Below are 23,601 nucleotides of genomic sequence, written 5' to 3'. Positions count from 1 at the left end.
GTTGGCCTGGTGTTGATATGTGTAGTTCACGACATATTGCTTTAGTGTTGGCCTGGTGTTGATATGTATAGTTCACGACATATTGCTCTAGTGTTGGCCTGGTGTTGATATGTATAGTTCACGACATATTGCTTTAGTGTTGGCCTGGTGTTGATATGTATAGTTCACGACATATTGCTTTAGTGTTGATATGTATAGTTCACGACATATTGCTCTAATGTTGGCCTGGTGTTGATATGTATAGTTCACGACATATTGCTTTATTGTTGGCCTGGTGTTGATATGTGTAGTTCACGACATATTGCTTTAGTGTTGGCCTGGTGTTGATATGTATGGTTCACGACATATTGCTTTAGTGTTGATATGTATAGTTCACGACATATTGGCTTAGTGTTGGCCTGGTGTTGATATGTATAGTTCACGACATATTGTTTTAGTGTTGGCCTACTATGGGCTCATCGAGTAAAAATAAAATGGGCATAGAGTTCTTTGAATAGTTTTCCCATCCATTGTCAGCTCGCTAGATACCTTGATATTTTGGTGGGTGGATCGATAACTTTCAACAAAATTACAATAAACAACGTTATATGATTTATTTTATCTATATATATATTTAAAAAATGTCTGAACTCAAATTTCAAATATTACATGAGATAATTCTAATGTTCGAAAAGGATAAACTGTAATATAAAAATACAAAACAACCAAGTACATTTTCAAATCTTGTATTAACATTTTAATAGTATTAAAGTAAATAAAAATTAATTTAAGTCTGTTAGTTTTGTTTGAAATTTAATAAATATTAACTATTAAAATGTTTATTTAATGTGCTTTGTGAGTGAATTTTTTTTTACAGAAAACTAATTGGTATATTTGGTTTCTTTTTCAACTCTGTTACTAAGAAAACGCTGCAGTTACATGATTACTGACACTAAACTCTCGTAACGAAAGGTGATTCAGCCGTTGTTGCAGATGAATACAATTTTGATCTACCAACAAAGTAAAAAAATATTGCCAAAAGGCCAAACAGAAATAAACACTTTAGAAATTGTATATTTATTAACCATTTTTGTACAAATGTCCACAGTGTCCTAACATTATCGACCTGCATTTAATGAAATATAAAGTGTTGTAGAGATAATACAAATTTAAGAACGTTTATTTTTATTCAAATTCAAATGTTTTTGTGATTTATTTTATAAACTGACATGAACACAATTTTTAAACATAGTACACGCAGAGGCTAAAAATTGTTATCATTCTTTAAAATTCTTTTGCCAAAAGACTTTTGGAAGCATAAGTTCAACCCAACTTGTCGCTAAGATGTTTACTTTATTTTATGCTAAAATATTGAGTCAATATTTGAAGAAAGGTGAAATCAATCATTATGGTAGCTCAAGTGGGGCTATTTCATCATATAATATGTGAATATCTTCACCTTCTAAACTTACTCTTGGTATATCATAAACCGTCTCCTCTATTTCAAGGATGTTGCCTTGGTAATTGGCTAATCTTTCCTTCCTACGATTTATAAAGAGATCAAAGTCTTGAGACAAGACCCACTCGGCTACCTTTAAGTCGGAATCTTGCTGCTCATGATCTTCACCTAAAGGTTTCCCTTGACCGGCCGGTTTCTCCACAGGAGCTTTGTGTGTAACTGCTTTTTTAACATCATAAGCTATCTTTTTAACTACTGTTTGGCCTTTAAAATCTGCCTCCAGATCATTTAGTCCATCTCCTTTCTGTGATTTTCCAAAAAAATCTCGTTTGATAAACTTTTCGTGGTAGTCCATATGATCCCGTAAAATCTGTAAACAAATTACACTGCTAATTAAAAATGTCCTCACTGAATTTCAAGTTATTGCATCATAAAGTCTAATAATTTATATTGAGTAAAGCAAGGGCCAAAATTCCTCTTGTTCACTTCTGCAGTTTTCTCCATTTGAAAATCGCGGAGCCTGCTATATGCACCACGTGGATAATACCCAAAAACTATTATTTTTGAGGTGCTTAAAACTCTGCTGTAAATACAATTCATAGGTAGAGTATGTATGTGTGTGTGTGTGTAGATACGTCACAAGGAGGGATGTGGGGGTGCACACCACACGGTGCACACCACACAAGGGGGATGTGGGGGTGCACACCACACAAGGAGGGATGTGGGGGTGCACACCACACGGTGCACACCACACAAGGAGGGATGTGGGGGTGCACACCACACAAGGAGGGATGTGGGGGTGCACACCACACGATGCACACCATACAAGGATGGATGTGGGGGTGCACACTACACAAGGAGGGATGCGGGGGTGCACACCACACAAGGAGGGATGTGGGGGTGCACACCACACAAGGGAGATGTGGGGGTGCACACCACACAAGGGGGATGTGGGGGTGCACACCACACAAGGAAGGATGTGGGGGTGCACACCACACGATGGACACCACACAAGGATGGATGTGGGGGTGCACACTACACAAGGAGGGATGCGGGGGTGCAAACCACACACGAAGGGATGCGGGGGTGCACACCACACAAGGAGGGATGCGGGGGTGCACACCACACAAGGAGGGATGCGGGGGTGCACACCACACACGGAGGGATGCGGGGATGCACACCACACAAGGAGGGATGCGGGGGTGCACACCACACAAGGAGGGATGCGGGGGTGCACACCACACAAGGAGGGATGTGGGGGTGCACACCACACAAGGGGGATGTGGGGGTGCACACCACACAAGGAGGGATGCGGGGTGCACACCACACAAGGAGGGATGCGGGCGCGCACACCACACAAGGAGGGATGCGGGGGTGCACACCACACATGGAGGGATGCGGGGGTGCACACCACACAAGGAGGGATGCGGGGGTGCACACCACACAAGGAGGGATGCGGGGGTGCAAACCCCACACGGAGGGATGCGGGGGTGCACACCACACTGATTGGGGGGGGGGGGGGGTGACAGCTAGGCAAAAAATTGCTAACTCTACTGAGAAAAATGTTTTATTCCAGTTCAGTTAAGGGTTAATTAATTTTGAATAGCGTTTTTAAGTACGAATTGACGAAACCGATAATGGCGTTATATCAACGCTGTAGATATTAAAGCTAACACTGGAAAGAGCGGGGGGGGGGAGGGTGACACTAACTGAAAACTGCAACGTTAACAACGGAAAAAAATGTTGAGTATTTTCAATAACCGATAAGCCGTTCAACGAGAGGGGTGGGGTACAAGATTTGACGACTTTAAGTAGAATGAGACGAGAGGGAAAGACAACTTTCACAGAACAAACATGAGGTGGTTCTATTCCAAAGTACATAGCTGTAAATATTTTAAATATAAGCAGGAAAAAATAAAGGAGGAGTGATCTCCCCTAAACTTTCTCGTATGTTCTCGTCCATAACAGTAAAGGTGAGGGTTACGGGCTGTAGAAATGTTTATCATTAATTTTCTTATTACTTATTTTTAAAAAATAGAATGAAATCGATTAGAAATAAAGCAGGAATGATGTCCACTAAACTTTATCGAATATTCTTATATAACACCACGGAGACAACTCGTGATAAAGACATGATTTTAAATCCATTTTTAATTACTTAACTTTTTAAAATAGAGTAGAATGTCTTAGAAAAAAGAATTGCACACCAAGTGTATGGCAAGTGTATAATAGTCAGTGTTTCTTCCAGACTTTTTTCTCCGGGGGTGGGGGGGGGGAGCGCTTGATATTTGGGGGGGGGCGATCAACATTTTCCGGGGACGACACAGGTAAAAGTATGTTTTCAATATAAATTCCAATTCGTTCGGGGCAGTGGGGCGGTAGACTTTCTTCGGGAGGAGGGGGGGGGGGGGGTGGCTCCGCGCCCCCGAAGAGATGCCTGACAGAAACTCTGATAATAGTGCTGGATCTTAGTACTTTATAAATTCATATTCGTTTTTTTTTTTTGAGAAATCGAAAAAAGGAAAAATTACTACTGGAAATTACTCAAAACTTGATAGCAAGCACACAATTGGATCTTTTAATAATGTTAAATTTCGTTTATCTATCAGAAACAGTACGCAAGTTATAAGCTTTTGAAAAACCAAAAGTAGAATAAGTTCCACTTCCGGTATTGCAAATCACCAAAAAGTTGATTCAGAACTACAAATTCAATAAAACACTTCTTCTTCTTCTTCTTCTTCTTCGTTCTTAATTATTAGTGTTGAAGGGGATCGAGATTTATCTGCCAGTGGGTTTGAACTCGAGACTTTTGTTCGAATTTATCAACCATGAACTTTTTGCCGACTCGACCACGCCTCCAACACAATTAAGCGTTACGTGTCAACTGGTTATGCGCCATTGAGGCCATTGACTCCGATTTTAGCCTGCTTTTCTTTTTAACACGTTTTTATTAACTCAGCTTCGCGTGGATGTGTTTGTTGTTAAAATTGACATCGAAAATTAGCCCACTTCTGATTGCTCTATAGATCTGAAATTTGGCATGCAGGTTACTTTCGCCTAACAATTTCAGATGCAATCATAAAAACTAGCAATTAGAGACCGTAATTAGCTTAATTTAATTACGCCCAAAGGACCATAAAATTGAGGACATGATTTCTAAAGATACCGACAAGACTGGAGGCTTATAGACACAGTTACTTCGGCCCCAATCGATGTGAGCGCGCTGGCCGTGATCGTATAGTGGTTAGTACTTCGCGTTGTGGCCGCGACAACCCAGGTTCGAATCCTGGTCGCTCAAGATTTTTTTAGTCCGTGTATTTATATACACTTAGTCAAGTCATACTTAATCAAGTCATTAGATAAAGTAGAAAATAAACTATATAAAAAACTTTTTTAAAAACCACGTTTTTCATGTGTAGCAACGGACTAAAAAGGAGAAAATAAAATACTTAAAAAAAACTTTTTAAAAAACCACGTTTTTCTTGTGGACTAAAAAGTAGAAAATAACTATTTACATACATTTGATGACAAAAAACGTGGGTCGGGCAGATGGGTCGGGAAATTTGATGGTGAACCCACGTTTTTTGTCATCAAATGTATGTAAATAGTTATTTTCTACTTTTTAGTCCACAAGAAAAACGTGGTTTTTTAAAAAGTTTTTTTTAAGTATTTTATTGGATTTGCTTCCATAGCCTTTGTCCAACCAAGAACAAACTGCAAGGCAGCAGTTGTTTAATTTTGGAGTTGTCTCTCCTAGAAGAGTGGCTGTCCCCAGCTAACGAGCCTCATTTGCCCGAGGGTTCGAACTCGAGACTTTTCGGTTTAGCAACCATGAGCTTTACCGACTCGACCACGCCGACCCCTAATAAAACACTTATTTATGAAATCTCATCAACCTAGCTGTAACGGTACTCAAGTTATCGTGTTCACAGACATACACACATACACACATACACATAAACACATACATACAGACACAGACATACAGACATAACTGCAAAACTATGTTTTTCCTAATCAGGGAGGTGTAAAACGACGATATTTGTGAAGATCTCGATTTCAAATTTTTGCACGATAACAATACTTCCTCTACACTTCGTATATGAGAAAGTAAAAAGGATTGCGCACCAAAATGAACGCAAACAATGTCTTTGAAGATGAGAGGAAAATTAGTACTTTAGAAAGGAAATACTGATTAATGAGAGAGAGAGAGAGAGAGAGAGGGAGAGGGAGAGAGAGAGAGAGAGAGAGAGAGAGAGAGAGAATGGCAATAATGAAGTAGATCTAGACTTATTTTTTACTTTTAACGGATCTTCAAAGTCTTCAAGTCTGACCAAGCATTTTCACATACGCCCATGCAAAAAAAAAAAAAAAAAGACCAGATGTACAGAGCATAAAGTTAAGTTCCTTTCCTGACTTGGCGACCCACGGGGCAGATGAAGTAGAATTCAAGTGTTTCTGCAAATGAAGGGATACTGGGAATGCACAATGCCATGCCGCCATGAAGGAAAGTCTGGTACCCATCACTCAATAGCGGGTGGACGTAGTACGACTTTAGCCAGGAACCGAACTTGAGACTTTCAGGTTAGCAGACCAATGTTACAGAGCCTAAGTAACCAAAAATACCTTTTTTAAACTTTGCCTCATTTTCACAATCATTTACAATTAGGAAATAGGACTGTTCATCTGACACACATGCCCATACAACAAGGAACCGGTAAATACAGCACCGACGCTGTTGAAAACGCGGCTCACGATTGATATCGCGTTGATGAAACCCTATTAAAATGTTTTATCACTCTGGTGTGTAGGACTAGACCATAGCAACGCGAGAAGGTTGATCAGCTTGCGAAAAAACTTTTTATCATTCAGTGGCCATCGGGATTTTAATGTCTAAAATGTTTTTTTAATTAAAAAACTCTCATTGTTTGCTCATTTTGATGATGTAATGAAACATATTGTAAATATGCCAATATGTTAGTGACTTGGCTATCCTAAGTATCGACCATTCCGAAACAGCTAAAATGGATCTCAATGAACTTATTCATCATTTTGCAAACTTAAAAGCAAGAAAAAACATTATTCATAAACCATGAAAAACTATTAAAATATTGAGTTTGGTTAGTGGCATCCCCCTTCTAGTTTATTATTTGAACTGGATAAAACATAGTTTTGACAGTAATTATTATGATTTGTGTCAGTGTGAAGTTACTGTGCTTAGTTACTAATATGTTACTGGTTTATGATAATTTATTTTTTTAACATAAAAATATCAGGGGGTGTTGACTTAATGTTTTTTTTATTTATAGGCTTATGTCAGTTTTTAGCCCTCGGCGAAGCGTCTGAGCGACAACAAATGGCCGTGTACAAATCATAGTTAGATGTACAGAACATAAGTTTAAACAAAATTATCAATGTTAATATAAGGAAATACGCTTCTGGTAAGCTTTGACTAAATTTGTTATGTTTCAGGAATTATCATGGGAATATTTTTCGATATACATCTTGTATTAGTCTTTGGTCAGCTGTGGTCAGTTTTCACCCACTCGTCGTGGATGGGCTTTTCCTCCTATATTCTATTCGCTGACGCGACAGCCTGCCAAATTTGAAGCACCTGCGGCACCGGCAAGTATCCTAACCGGTATCCGACCACTTTGCATTATATAAATACACATGCCATCAAACGTAAGAAATTACCTGATCGTTGACTTCCTTATTAAATTCTCGTTTCAAACGTAGATTTTTTATTTTTGTTTTTTCAGCCTCTGTATTGATAACCCTGAGCCAGCAAAGTTTACAAACAATACCACAGATGACAGCACCGAAGACACATGCCACGATTGTTACTATAACTACTTTAACGCTGTAGGACACGCTCGAAGATTCTTCGCTTCGTAACATAGACCGGCATTCGATTGTACCATCGGCACACCCAAACAAGCAGGTTCCATCCTCAGACAGACAAGATAGATTGTTCGATCCTAGAGATTATAAATAAAACCTCATTGATTTTTATTGATACGAAATATTGCAGTTGTCGATTTTTAAAACAATACAGTGTTTTCAAAGCCATTGAAAAATAAAACGTGCAGGAATGTATTTACTTTTTAAAAGTTGAACTTAACGTTCAAGGTACTAATTTAAAGTGGACTAGTATAAAATAAATAAGCAGAAACAAAGCTAGAATAAGTAGGCCTATGTGTGAATCACTCTAAGCCTACAATGAACAAGGACTCCCTGTAACCAGGTAAACAAAACTTCTGTGTAAATTTAGCAGCGAAAACAAGTGTTAGTAAAGATATTGAGTACACTGTAGAACTGAGCTAGATTGTTAATATCGGGATAACTTGAATAGTAAAGTAATGTAAATTACATTCAGTTATGTTTAGATTTTTAATCTTATCTTTAAGATTATCCAAATGCTTCTAAAAGAATCAAATGTACCAGCAATGCAATAGTCGCAAGTGTGCATGCAGTTGAACCCGTAAGTTCCAGTTGGGCAAGAAAGATTGCAGTTGTCTCCGGTCCATCCTGGCAGACAGCCATCAGAACAGTGAGGATAGCCAGCTCCACACTGAGCTGGATTCATGCAGTGGCAATCGGCAAACTCTCTAGTGTTTATAGCCAAACATCGACGTCTCTCGTCTTGCCTAGGGGTGATAACAAAGTGGAAAACAAATTAATTTGTAAGAGAATTTTTAAAAGTTTTTTTGAAAAAAAATTCTTTGATGATTACAAGAAAGTAAAAGCAAAATATTTCTTTTGAGGATCACAATTAAGTGAAAAAAATAATACTGATTTCTATGCAGACACAAGAATATGCATCATTGAAAAATACTGCAGTCAAACTCTGCCAATATTGGACACCTCGGTAAAAACCCAAAACTTTTTTCCGTGGCATGAGGAATATCGTGCTTTTTTGGAAGAAAATAATAGAAATATTAGTCTTAATCATATTCAGTTCACTTTTAAACCCTATCATAAAAGAAAGGAGGAAAAAAAAAAAGAAACAAACGAAGTTTAAGAAAAGGATGTAGTTGTTAAAATTAAACACTTTTACTGTTAACATTTTAACATTTGTATTTGTGTTATTATTTTCTTATATACAACAAAGTATAGAGAAAGTATTGTAATCGTGCAAAAAAAAAAAAAATCAAGATTTTTGTAAATCTCGACGTTTTTACAACTCCCTGAGTCGGAAAAACATAGTTTTGCAATCTTGTCCGTATGTCTGTGTGTGTATGTGTGTGTGTGTGTGTGTGTGTGTTTGTGCGTGTGTGTGTAAACACTGTAACTTGAGTACCGTTACAGCTAGGTTGATGACATTTCCGATATACGTATTAGATTCTATATCAAATTTGTAGATCCGTATCAACTTTTGAGCGATTTCCGATAACCGGAAGTGGAGCCTTTTCTACTCAAAGGTCTCTAACTTGTGTACTATTTCAGATTAAAAAATGAAATTTCACATAAAAGTAAAAAATCTTACTCTCTACCTTTTTTTAAATTTTGAGAAACTTCCGTTGACCGGAAGTAGTAATTTAGGCTATTTCCGATTTCTCAAAAAACGCATCTGAATTTATAAAGTACTAATAATATTCCGCACTATTATACACATTTTATTTCGCTTTCACTTGGTGTGCAATTCTCTTTTCCACGAGATTCTATCTTTTTTAAAAGTTTAAGTAATTAAAAATGGATTTAAATATTGTCTATATCCCGAGTTGCCACCGCCCGTAGTGTAATTTAAGAATATTCGAGAAAGTTTAGGGGAGATCACTACCGGTTTATTTTTGGTATAGAGTTACAAACTATGTAGGAATGTTAACACGCCGTGTTGAAATGACACACACGTTGACACACACACACCCTACCACAAAGATAATATTATATTCGTCACTAGGACCCTCAACATACATATTTTATATCATTACAGAACACCCCTTATATATTATATTCGTCACTAGGACCCTCAACATACATATTTTATATCATTACCAGAACACCCCTTATATATTATATTCGTCACTAGGACCCTCAACATACATATTTTATATCATTACCAGAACACCCCTTATATATTATTTTCATCGCTGGACCACCATCCACCACCCCAAGATATCTTCAAATGATTCCACATTATAAGAACTCCCGTCCCCAACACATCCTATTCTCCTATTATTATTGACCACCAGGTTTACTCGCATTATGTTTAAAAACGAACGAAAATGGGAAATGGTAGCGGCTACCCTGCATACAGATTTTCTAGTCAATGATAACTCAAATATGCGTCTCAGGTTACACTGGCTTCGGAAAAGTCAAACAAAAGAGCTGATCAGTAATTTTAAATTTTCGTCTTAAAATAAATAAATAGGCCTACCATAAATTTTTTTAGAAATCTAAACGTATTTGCTTCAATTAAAAAAAAAAGATGAGTATCAGAACAATTGTATAAACTCCCATGTAATCGAGCAAATAGATAACATTACCAAAAGTCCAAATCACTTTGATGACTAGGCCTCCTGGTCTTAACTAGGTATTTGCTTACTGAAAGCCAAAGGCGCATCCACTTGTACATGATCCTGTAATTTTGTGGCAGATTTCCGATTCATCTCGACATCTGCAAATCCCTTCACAATTATATCCATAGGTCCCATCTGTACAGGCCCACACCTGAGCAGAAGCGATTTGGTTATAACTGGTACGCTGTATAAAGATGTCAAAATATCGCTGCCACATATTAAAGTCATATCTGGTACGCTGTATAAAGATGTCAAAATATCGCTGCCACATATTATAGTCACCTCTTGAACGATACCTATGTTCACTTCTCTAGCCAATAGCTAATGTTCACCTCTTTAGCCAATAACTAATGTTCACTTCTTTAGCCAATAACTAATGTTCACTTCTTTAGCCAATAACTAATGTTCACTTCTCTAGCCAATAACTAATGTTCACTTCTCTAGCCAATAACTAATGTTCACTTCTCTAGCCAATAACTAATGTTCACTTCTTTAGCCAATAACTAATTTTCACTTCTTTAGCCAATAACTAATGTTCACTTCTTTAGCCAATAACTAATGTTCACTTCTTTAGCCAATAACTAATGTTCACTTCTTTAGCCAATAACTGATGTTCACTTCTCTTGCCAATAACTAATGTTTACTTCTCTAGCCAATAGCTAATGTTCACTTCTTTAGCCAATAGCTAATGTTCACTTCTCTAGCCAAGAAATAATGTTAGCTACAGTGTTTCTTCCGGACATTTTTCTCGGGGGGGGGGGGGGGGGTTCGGACACTGTTAAAAGTATATATTTTCTACATAAATTCCATTTCGTTCGGGGGGGGGGGGGGGTACGAAGAGATACCTGGAAGAAATTCTGGTTAGCTAGCGGTCTAACATGCTCCAGTCATATCTTTCCTAATGGTATCTTGAGAGAAAACATTACCTTGATGCTCAAGAATGATAAATAATGGAACTTGTCTGAAGTTTGCATCACTATGATGACAGTGTTTGCATGTGAAGAACATGGTACATCGGTTATAGACCTGAGGCTTGGTACATATATGGTACAGCTTAAGCCTCTCCAAAACTGCTCGGTAGTTGCCGTCACTAAAGCCAGTCCATCATTGCTTGTGTAGACTTGTAAAAGGACATCTCTAGAGAACAATGGCAACTATTGTCAGAATTGTCTGGTCAATGTTATATACAATGACAAGGCTAAACATAAACATTCTGCCAAATGTTATATACAGTGATCAAGCTAAACATAAACATTATGCCCAATGTTATATACAGTGATCAGGCTAAACATAAACATTATGCCCAATGTTATATACAGTGATCAGGCTAAATATAAACATTCTGCCCAATGTTATATACAATGACAAGGCTAAACATAAACATTCTGCCAAATGTTATATACAGTGATCAAGCTAAACATAAACATTATGCCCAATGTTATATACAGTGATCAGGCTAAACATAAACATTATGCCCAATGTTACATACACATGACCCGGTTAAACGTAAACATTCTGCCCAATGTTATATACAGTGATCAGGCTAAACATAAACATTATGCCCAATGTTATATACAGTGATCAGGCTAAACATAAACATTATGCCCAATGTTATATACAGTGATCAGGCTAAACATAAACATTATGCCCAATGTTATATACAGTGATCAGGCTAAACATAAACATTATGCCCAATGTTATATACAGTGATCAAGCTAAACATAAACATTATGCCCAATGTTATATACAGTGATCAGGCTAAACATAAACATTATGCCCAATGTTATATACAGTGATCAGGCTAAACATAAACATTATGCCCAATGTTACATACACATGACCCGGTTAAACATAAACATTCTGCCCAATGCTATATACCGTGATCAGGCTAAACATAAACATTATGCCCAATGTTATATACAGTGATCAGGCTAAACATAAACATTATGCCCAATGTTATATACAGTGATCAGGCTAAACATAAACATTCTGCCCAATGTTATATACACATGACCCTGTTAAACGTAAACATTCTGCCCAATGTTATATACAGTGATCAGGCTAAACATAAACATTATGCCCAATGTTACATACACATGACCCAGTTAAACGTAAACATTATGCCCAATGTTATATACAGTGATCAGGCTAAACATAAACATTATGCCCAGTATTATATACAGGGATCAGGCTAAACATAAACATTCTGCCCAATGTTATATACAGTGATCAGGCTAAACATAAACATTATGCCCAATGTTATATACAGTGATCAGGCTAAACATAAACATTATTCCCAATGTTATATACAGTGATCAGGCTAAATATAAACATTCTGCCCAATGTTATATACAGTGATTAAGCTAAACATAAACATTATGCCCAATGTTATATACAAAGATTAAGCTTAACATAAACATTATGCCCAATATTATATACAGTGATCAGGCTAAACATAAAAATTCTGCCCAATGTTATATACAGTGATCAGGCTAAACATAAACATTATGCCCAATGTTATATACACATGACCCGGTTAAACATAAACATTCTGCCCAATGTTATAGACAGTGATCAAGGTAAACATAAACATTATGCCCAATGTTATATACAGTGATCAGGCTAAACATAAACATTATGCCCAATGTTATAGACACATGACCCGGTTAAACGTAAACATTCTGCCCAATGTTATATACAGTGATCAAGCTAAATATAAACATTATGCCCAATGTTATTTACAGTGATCTGGCTAAACATAAACATTCTGCCCAATGTTATTTACAGTGATCAGGCTAAACATAACGATTATGCCCAATGTTATATACAGTGATCAGGCTAAACATAAACATTATGCTCAATGTTATATACAGTGATCAGGCTAAACATAAACATTATGCCCAATGTTATATACAGGGATCAGGCTAAAAATAAACACTCTGCCCAATGTTATATACAGTGATCAGGCTAAACATAAACATTATGCCCAATGTTATATACAGGGATCAGGCTAAAAATAAACATTATGCCCAATGTTACATACACATGACCCGGTTAAACGTAAACATTCTGCCCAATGTTATATACAGTGATCAGGCTAAACATAAACATTATGCCAAATGTTATATACAGTGATCAGGCTAAACATAAACATTATGCCCAATGTTATATACAGTGATCAGGCTAAACATAAACATTTGCCCAATGGTATATACAGTGATCAGGCTAAACATAAACATTATGCCCAATGTTATATACAGTGATCAGGCTAAATATAAACATTATTCCCAATGTTATATACAGTGATCAGGCTAAACATAAACATTATGCCAAATGTTATATACAGTGATCAAGCTAAACATAAAAATTATGCCCAATGTTATATACAGTGATCAGGCTAAACATAAACATTATGCCCAATGTTACATACACATGACCCGGTTAAACATAAACATTCTGCCCAATGCTATATACAGTGATCAGGCTAAACATAAACATTATGCCCAATGTTATATACAGTGATCAGGCTAAACATAAACATTCTGCCCAATGTTATATACAGCGATCAGGCTAAACATAAACATTATGCCCAATATTACATACACATGACCCGGTTAAACGTAAACATTCTGCCCAATGTTATATACACTGATCAGGCTAAACATAAACATTCTGCCCAATGTTATATACAGTGATCAGGCTAAACATAAACATTCTGCCCAATGTTATATACACATGACCCGGTTAAACGTAAACATTCTGCCCAATGTTATATACAGTGATCAAGCTAAACATAAACATTATGCCCAATGTTATATACAGTGATCAGGCTAAACATAAACATTATGCCCAATGTTATATACAGTGATCAGGCTAAACATAAACATTATGCCCAATGTTACATACACATGACCCGGTTAAACATAAACATTCTGCCGAATGCTATATACCGTGATCAGGCTAAACATAAACATTATGCCCAATGTTATATACAGTGATCAGGCTAAACATAAACATTATGCCCAATGTTATATACAGTGATCAGGCTAAACATAAACATTCTGCCCAATGTTATATACACATGACCCTGTTAAACGTAAACATTCTGCCCAATGTTATATACAGTGATCAGGCTAAACATAAACATTATGCCCAATGTTACATACACATGACCCAGTTAAACGTAAACATTATGCCCAATGTTATATACAGTGATCAGGCTAAACATAAACATTATGCCCAGTATTATATACAGGGATCAGGCTAAACATAAACATTCTGCCCAATGTTATATACAGTGATCAGGCTAAACATAAACATTATGCCCAATGTTATATACAGTGATCAGGCTAAACATAAACATTATTCCCAATGTTATATACAGTGATCAGGCTAAATATAAACATTCTGCCCAATGTTATATACAGTGATTAAGCTAAACATAAACATTATGCCCAATGTTATATACAAAGATTAAGCTTAACATAAACATTATGCCCAATGTTATATACAGTGATCAGGCTAAACATAAAAATTCTGCCCAATGTTATATACAGTGATCAGGCTAAACATAAACATTATGCCCAATGTTATATACACATGACCCGGTTAAACATAAACATTCTGCCCAATGTTATAGACAGTGATCAAGGTAAACATAAACATTATGCCCAATGTTATATACAGTGATCAGGCTAAACATAAACATTATGCCCAATGTTATAGACACATGACCCGGTTAAACGTAAACATTCTGCCCAATGTTATATACAGTGATCAAGCTAAATATAAACATTATGCCCAATGTTATTTACAGTGATCTGGCTAAACATAAACATTCTGCCCAATGTTATTTACAGTGATCAGGCTAAACATAACGATTATGCCCAATGTTATATACAGTGATCAGGCTAAACATAAACATTATGCTCAATGTTATATACAGTGATCAGGCTAAACATAAACATTATGCCCAATGTTATATACAGGGATCAGGCTAAAAATAAACACTCTGCCCAATGTTATATACAGTGATCAGGCTAAACATAAACATTATGCCCAATGTTATATACAGGGATCAGGCTAAAAATAAACATTATGCCCAATGTTACATACACATGACCCGGTTAAACGTAAACATTCTGCCCAATGTTATATACAGTGATCAGGCTAAACATAAACATTATGCCAAATGTTATATACAGTGATCAGGCTAAACATAAACATTATGCCCAATGTTATATACAGTGATCAGGCTAAACATAAACATTTGCCCAATGGTATATACAGTGATCAGGCTAAACATAAACATTATGCCCAATGTTATATACAGTGATCAGGCTAAATATAAACATTATTCCCAATGTTATATACAGTGATCAGGCTAAACATAAACATTATGCCAAATGTTATATACAGTGATCAAGCTAAACATAAAAATTATGCCCAATGTTATATACAGTGATCAGGCTAAACATAAACATTATGCCCAATGTTACATACACATGACCCGGTTAAACATAAACATTCTGCCCAATGCTATATACAGTGATCAGGCTAAACATAAACATTATGCCCAATGTTATATACAGTGATCAGGCTAAACATAAACATTCTGCCCAATGTTATATACAGTGATCAGGCTAAACATAAACATTATGCCCAATATTACATACACATGACCCGGTTAAACGTAAACATTCTGCCCAATGTTATATACACTGATCAGGCTAAACATAAACATTCTGCCCAATGTTATATACAGTGATCAGGCTAAACATAAACATTCTGCCCAATGTTATATACACATGACCCGGTTAAACGTAAACATTCTGCCCAATGTTATATACAGTGATCAGGCTAAACATAAACATTCTGCCCAATGTTATATACAGTGATCAGGCTAAACATAAACATTCTGCCAAATGTTATATACACATGACCCGGTTAAACGTAAACATTCTGCCCAATGTTATATACAGTGATCAGGCTAAACATAAACATTATGCCCAGTATTATATACAGGGATCAGGCTAAACATAAACATTCTGCCCAATGTTATATACAGTGATCAGGCTAAACATAAACATTATGCCCAATGTTATATACAGTGATCAGGCTAAACATAAACATTATTCCCAATGTTATATACAGTGATCAGGCTAAATATAAACATTCTGCCCAATGTTATATACAGTGATTAAGCTAAACATAAACATTATGCCCAATGTTATAAACAGTGATCAGGCTAAACATAAACATTATGCCCAATGTTATATACAATGATTAAGCTTAACATAAACATTATGCCCAATGTTATATACAGTGATCAGGCTAAACATAAACATTATGCCCAATGTTATATACAGTGATCAGGCTAAACATAAACATTATGCCCAATGTTACATACACATGACCCGGTTAAACGTAAACATTCTGCCCAATGTTATAAACAGTGATCAGGCTAATCATAAACATTATGCCCAGTGTTATATACAGGGATCAGGCTAAACATAAACATTATGCCCAATGTTATAGACAGTGATCAAGGTAAACATAAACATTATGCCCAATGTTATAGACACATGACCCGGTTAAACGTAAACATTCTGCCCAATGTTATATACAGTGATCAAGCTAAACATAAACATTATGCCCAATTTTATATACAGTGATCAGGCTAAACATAAACATTATGCCCAATGTTATTTACAGTGATCTGGCTAAACATACACATTCTGCCCAATGTTATTTACAGTGATCAGGCTAAACATAAACATTCTGCCCAATGTTGTATACAGTGATCAGGCTAAACGTAAACATTATGCCCAATGTTACATTCACATGACCCAGTTAAACGTAAACATTCTGCCCAATGTTATATACAGTGATCAGGCTAAACATAAACATTATGCCCAATGTTATAAACAGTGATCAGGCTAAACATAAACATTATGCCCAATGTTATAGACACATGACCCGGTTAAACGTAAACATTCTGCCCAATGTTATATACAGTGATCAAGCTAAACATAAACATTATGCCCAATTTTATATACAGTGATCAGGCTAAACATAAACATTATGCCCAATGTTATTTACAGTGATCTGGCTAAACATACACATTCTGCCCAATGTTATTTACAGTGATCAGGCTAAACATAAACATTCTGCCCAATGTTGTATACAGTGATCAGGCTAAACATAAACATTATGCCCAATGTTACATACACATGACCCAGTTAAACGTAAACATTCTGCCCAATGTTATATACAGTGATCAGGCTAAACATAAACATTATGCCCAATGTTATAAACAGTGATCAGGCTAAACATAAACATTATGCCCAATGTTACATACACATGACCCGGTTAAACGTAAACATTCTGCCCAATGTTATATACAGTGATCAGGCTAAACATAAACATTATGCCCAATGTTACATACACATGACCCGGTTAAACGTAAACATTCTGCCCAATATTATATACAGTGATCAGGCTAAACATAAACATTATGCCCAGTATTATATACAGGGATCAGGCTAAACATAAACATTCTGCCCAATGTTACATACATATGACCCGGTTAAACATAAACATTATGCCCAGTGTTATATACAGGGATCAGGCTAAACATAAACATTATGCCCAGTGTTATATACAGACATCATGAGGGATATAAACAGTTGTAGAACGTAGGCTACTCATTCCAGAATTGACTAGATATTTTAACATATAAGCTTGAGGTTGCAACTACATACGATATAGCTGTACGGTAAGTTCAAAGCTCCGCCAGTATAGTTCTCATGAATGTCGTCTACTTGAATTCCTGTCAGACAACGGACCTCTATGAACTACATGCTCTATTTTCTTTTTTTCAAATCCCGGTATACTTACAGGTTCTACACGTTTATATAGTAGAGGAATGATACTTAACACTTGTTACTTTTCCGTATATATTTTTTGGATTACTTTTAAATTTATTTTTTTATGTTTTGATATACATTTTTAAGTAAGTATAGTAGATAATCTTATACCTATAAAATATTCACATATTTAACACAAAATACCAAAACAAATACCGATAAAATAAAAAAAATCTGAAAAATATGGGGCCTATAATTTGTATTTACCGTATAGTGTAACGAACATCGAGTTCAATGGTTAGACTGTTTATGTCGTATACAGCATCTAACTGCACAGCCCACCATGTTTGCCAGTTCCCTGTTGTATGGTCGTAGAATGATTCCATTACTTGCGAAGGCCCAAGATTCAAGTTCATCTTAAAAAGCATGACAGTATTATGCACAAGGGAGGGTATATAAGAAGTTTGACAGTGAACTTAAAAAAAAGCAAATATAAAACCTTTATAATAGCAAGCTTTTTTAAATGCACCGAAAATTATTTTATTAATGAGAGCAAATTTTTTTATTAAGGTGTTTAGATTTGTTTTAGCTTTCCCTCCTTTGATTCGTTATAAAAGATAACTGTCACCTCAGATCTACAACTAAAAACATTTGCGCTAAAAACCAGATCAGTTGCTTGCTATATCTTAAAGACCATTACCTTCCCTTTCTTAGATAAAAAATCGACATCAGATACGACTAAAAGTAATTGTTATCAAACACAAACATTAGCTCCGTCCGTGGAAATCAGCCGTCCGTGACACACAGTTCACCTTTGTAAACAGGTTGATCGAGTAACTGCTTCACGTTAATCCTGTTGTTATCGCACCTTTTGCTACTAAATTTAGTAATTTTGAAATTAAATTTTAATGATTAAAAGCCAGTTATCTGCCCCAACTTAGTGGTCAACATTCAGACACAAGATCAACCAGTCATAAAAAATATAACATCAGTTCACTATCGAAGGCCATCTGGTTGAGAGACCTCCAGTATTTAATCTTGTTATCTTCTCTTTTATTCTTGAATACAGTAACCCTTAAATATAATTTTAATAAATTTTTAATTACCAATTAAATTTCTAATTAAATTGACATTTCGATCTAGGTCATAATTGAGGTACAAGGTTTGCCACACACTCAACAACAAACAGACATTGTGAACGTAGTAAGGGAAATATTTATACATTCAAATGTAAAGGACGATGTTGAAATATGCAACAGTCCTACAGCAAAAATAACATCCTAAAGATAATAAGAAAACATGTACTCGAGTTGAAAGACTTACATTTTCAAAGGTTGCATAGTATTTGATTATACCAGTTGGACTGACCACATCCACTGAAGCACAGTTTCGACCTTTATGCCCCTCATAGCAACCATTTGACTTGCACGTTCCACTTGAGCTATCACAACTTTCACCTTGCCAGCAGTTGCATGGCAACCTACAACCTGGACCATAAAAACCTTTCGAACATCGTAGAAGCCCTAGCCCGCACAGGCCGACCGTAAGATTTCTGTCCGTTCCGCTGCTGAGACTTGTGTAGGTCAGTTTCACCGAGCGACCTCTTGTTCCCTTTCTCTGGCAGTGAAAAATGTGTCGGCCTACTGCTAAAGGCGTCGTCGTCGTATGCATAAAACAGGTAGCGTTTTCCGCCGACAACTGAACAGAAAATGGCGGCGATATATTGAACATTGTATGGGTGACAATAAAGCCGTGCAGGGCAACTTCTACACGATGTACGATGACTACACTAACAGTAGCAACACCACTTGGAGCTGTTAACTCGATACACTGTTTGCTTAATAACCACGGTGACAGGGGAGCTGTTTTTATGGACGTGCTTGTTAATAAAAACGATTTGAAGATTTCAACAGACGGGAGTGTATAAAGGTGGCTGACTGAGGAAGTAGTCAAACCTAGCATTTCTTTTTCACTTGCTGTAATCGATTTAGAAAGACAACCTTCATTTTCGTTATAGTGTAGCCTTTGGCAGCCAGAGGCACAGTGGCCAGTAACAAAATGACAAGAAACGTTGTTTCTACATCGACATTGCTGTATACAGCCGAGCCCAAATGATCCTGGCTGACACACATACTGGCAATTATCACCGTATGTACCCGCCTTACACGTGTAAACATTTGCACTGCATAGAAAGAAGCTGACTTTGGTTTTGACAACAAACATGCGACCTTTTACATAGTTGCGGCATCGAAAATCTTTTAATGTATACTTTGATTCAAACATTGGCGTTGCGCAAAGTGTGTTATCGAGATAAACACTCAGTTTCTCATTGAGCTTTGTTGTAAAATACCCAGCAATGCTAATATGAACCACTGGCAAAAGCTCACCAAGATCAATTTTATATACAGCCTCCATACTGATATCTACATTCATTATTTTACAGATAAGGTATTCTCCGTTGGCTAGTTTAAGTTTATATCGTCTTACATCATATGGTGTCATTGCAGAAGGCTTACCAATACTTATATCATACAAATTTTGCTGCTGTTTCTGAAACCCTGCTTGGGTAATGCATAAGTGCCAGAGAACGTATAAGTGTACGACGAACATAGATAAAAATCATCTTAACGTAAAATCAAAAAAATATTTAAAGACAATATCCGAGTATGTTTATGGACGTCATTTCTAGTCGATCTACGTTCAACATCGGTGTGCACCATATAGATCTGTATCATTAACAACACGTTCATATTCAATTGCGCATTATTTTGAGTTTATTTGTACTTTCTTGTATACATAGAATTATAGAGGAAGTATTATAATCGTGAAAATAATCGTAATCGAGATTTTCACAAATCTCGAAGTTTTTAGCGCAATTTCCATTCTGGAGAATTGCGTTTATTAACCCGTCATTTCTGGATGTATGAATGTATGAATGAATGGATGTGTGTCTTTAAGTCGTATCTCCTCCTCAACGAAGCAATATCGAGGACAAGTTCCAAAAGCAAATGTTAAGCAAGTTCCGAGGATGATTGTGGGCCTAAAAAAATCCGGAACTCCTTCCTGGATTTCCCGGAAAAGCCAAAAAACCTCGAAAAAATGCAGTTTTTTGCTCATATCTCGGCAACCAGACCACTTTGCGACTTGAAACATTTACCAATCGATTCCTGCCATAATTTAGAACAATATTGCCGAAGAAAGTTTTCAAAAATATCCTTTCGTTCGGTCACAAATTTTTTTTTTTAATTAATTAAAATTTGGACCGAATTAGTAGGCATTTTTATCCAACCACACCACACGCGTCATCACGTTCAATAGCTGCGCCATCATGTTCAATGGCTGCGACATCACGTTCGGTAGCTAGGCGCGCAATGGTTTTTAGTCATGTAACGCTATTGTAAATAAAACATGTAAAATACTGAAATTTTCTTTTAATAAAAAAACGTTTTAATAACTAACCAATGGTTTTACTAACCCTGCTCTTGATTTACGCTACGACAGAGCTATTTTTAGATAACATAAGGAAATTGCGCTAAAATTGTCACTAGACTTTTTAATTACCTTGTTTACTTCCCAGGATCGAAAAAACAATAGTTCTGCGATCTTGTCTGTATGTCTGTGTGTAAACGTGATAACTTGGCTACAGTCAAGTTAGTTGCACGAAATTTCATAAGCCCTGCATACTATTTGAAAATCTAGGCTTTTACAAGACATTTTTTTTTAGATTCACTGCCTCTGTCTGTCTGTCGTCAGTCTAGATCGAAACACCGGAGCGAAAATTCGGACACTTCTAACTGACAGATACGGTTCTTAGTTAGTACGTGAGTCAAGACATGAAGGCAATGCAATCAGAATTTAAATTTGACTTAATTGGATGCCTAATTAATTTTTTTATGAATTAATTAAAATTTGGAAAAAATTAGTAGGCATGTCTATCCAACCACACCACACGCGTCATCACGTTCAATAGCTGCGCCATCACGTTCAATAGGCGCGCAATGGTTTTTAGTCATGTAACTCTATTGTAAATAAGACATGTAAAGTACTGAAAAAAATTCATAAAAAACGTTTTAATAACAAGCTTTTATGTAATAATGCACTAAAAGGTAGAAAATAAATTATACACTACTAATTTAAAATACTATAAAGAAAAGCGTGGGTCTCTTCTCAAATATTAGTAACGGTATCCAATAGCTACTAAAGTGACCCACGCTTTTCTTTATAGTAATTTAAATAGTAGTGTATAATTTATTTTCTACTTTTTACATAAAAGTTTGTTATTAAAACGTTTTTATGAATTTTTTTCTCAAACTTTGATCGCTTTCGGGTAACCAAAAATAGTACTTGCTCTTTTCCGGTTCTGCGAAAACTAAATAATTTGATTACCATTTGAGTTATTATTACATCATGTAGGCCTACACACAATTTCTGTAACATTTCAAGCGATTGTTATTAACCGAAAAATGCACTTTTATTTAACTTCAATGATAACAAGATGACGTAAGTACCGTTCCATTTTTACTTTCTCGTATACAGAGTATAGAGGAAGTATTGTAAGCGTACACAAAAATCACATGAAATATTGACAGTTTTCCCCGTTTTCAACATCAAAACTTCATTATATACTAAGTATAGGGGACTTATTTTAATCGGGCAAAAATAATAAATCTAGATTTATCAAAATTTAGGCGTTTTATGCGCAATCAAGTTGGAAAAACTGGGCTTCGCAATTCTGTCCGCATATATATATATATATATATATATATATATATATATATATATATATATATATATATATATATATATATATATATATATGTGTGTGTGTGTGTGTCTATAAACACGATAACTTTAGTACCATTACAGCTAGGTTGAAGAAATTTCATTTATAAATATAATTATTATTTCAAATTTGTAGTTCTGTATCAACTTTTCAGCAATTTTCGGTAACCGGAAGTAGAAATTATTCTACTTTCAATTTTTCAAAAACCTATAAATTGAGTACTATTTCAGATAGATAATTGAAATTTCACGTCAGTAAAAGATTTAATTCTCCGACTCCTATCAAATTTTGAGAAATTTCCGTTGACCGGAAGTAGTAATTTTAGCTATTTCCGATTTCTCAAAAACGCATGTGAATTTATAAAGTACCAATAATATTCCACACTATTATCCACATTTTATTTGGCGTTAACTTGGTGTGCAATTCTTTTTTTTTCTACGAGATTTTATTCTATTTTAAAAAGTTTAAGTATTCAAAATTGATTAAAAATCATGTCTATATCCCGAGTTGCCATCCCCTGTTGTTTCATATAAGAATATTCGAGGAAGTTTAGGGGAGATCACTCCCGGTTTATTTCCTGTTCTAAAATATCGATAAGTTGAGTAGACTTACAGTTTCGTATTAGGTGGACGAAATGTTTTAAATAGGTATAAGATCTTATTCTATTGATTTTGTCAAATTTTGATTTATTTTAGGTAATTGAAAATAGTACTTTACTGTATTTTCCGATTCCTAAGAAAAATTTCAATGATTTGTTTCAAACTTTCCTCTTAGTTCAAGACTTGATAACAGTGCACTAAGACGTAAAATGTGACTAAATAAAATCTTCAAATGACTTTTAAAAATTTACTAAAGATTCTTTTTAAAGTAGTATTATTTCGGCTTAATTATGCATACAATGTTTACTTTTTTTTTCTCGATTTTATTCTATGTTCACAAGCTTTTATTTAAATTGCTTCTTCTGTCTCTCTGTTTCCCTGTCTATCTGTC

At 35.7% G+C, this 23,601-nt stretch overlaps 1 protein-coding gene across 1 annotated transcript; it reads right to left on the bottom strand.

The window, feature by feature from the left end:
* Positions 1–756: 756 nt before the first annotated feature.
* LOC131940916 (uncharacterized) lies at positions 757–20,521 on the bottom strand. Its single transcript, XM_059299826.1, has 7 exons — positions 19,152–20,521; positions 18,096–18,244; positions 10,887–11,097; positions 9,987–10,111; positions 7,883–8,088; positions 7,136–7,419; positions 757–1,808 (listed from the first exon to the last, which is right to left on the bottom strand). Exons 1-7 carry the CDS (start codon positions 20,436–20,438, stop codon positions 1,386–1,388), a joined length of 2,685 nt encoding a protein of 894 aa, XP_059155809.1. The 5' UTR covers positions 20,439–20,521; the 3' UTR covers positions 757–1,385.
* Between the last annotated feature and the right edge of the window lie 3,080 nt (positions 20,522–23,601).

The sequence above is a fragment of the Physella acuta genome, unplaced genomic scaffold (assembly GCF_028476545.2).
Source record: "Physella acuta isolate Inbredline_101_S28 unplaced genomic scaffold, ASM2847654v3 ptg000335l, whole genome shotgun sequence".
Taxonomy (NCBI): domain Eukaryota; kingdom Metazoa; phylum Mollusca; class Gastropoda; family Physidae; genus Physella; species Physella acuta.
The sequence above is the reverse complement of the archived record's forward strand: the minus strand, read 5'-3'. Positions and strand labels throughout refer to the sequence as shown.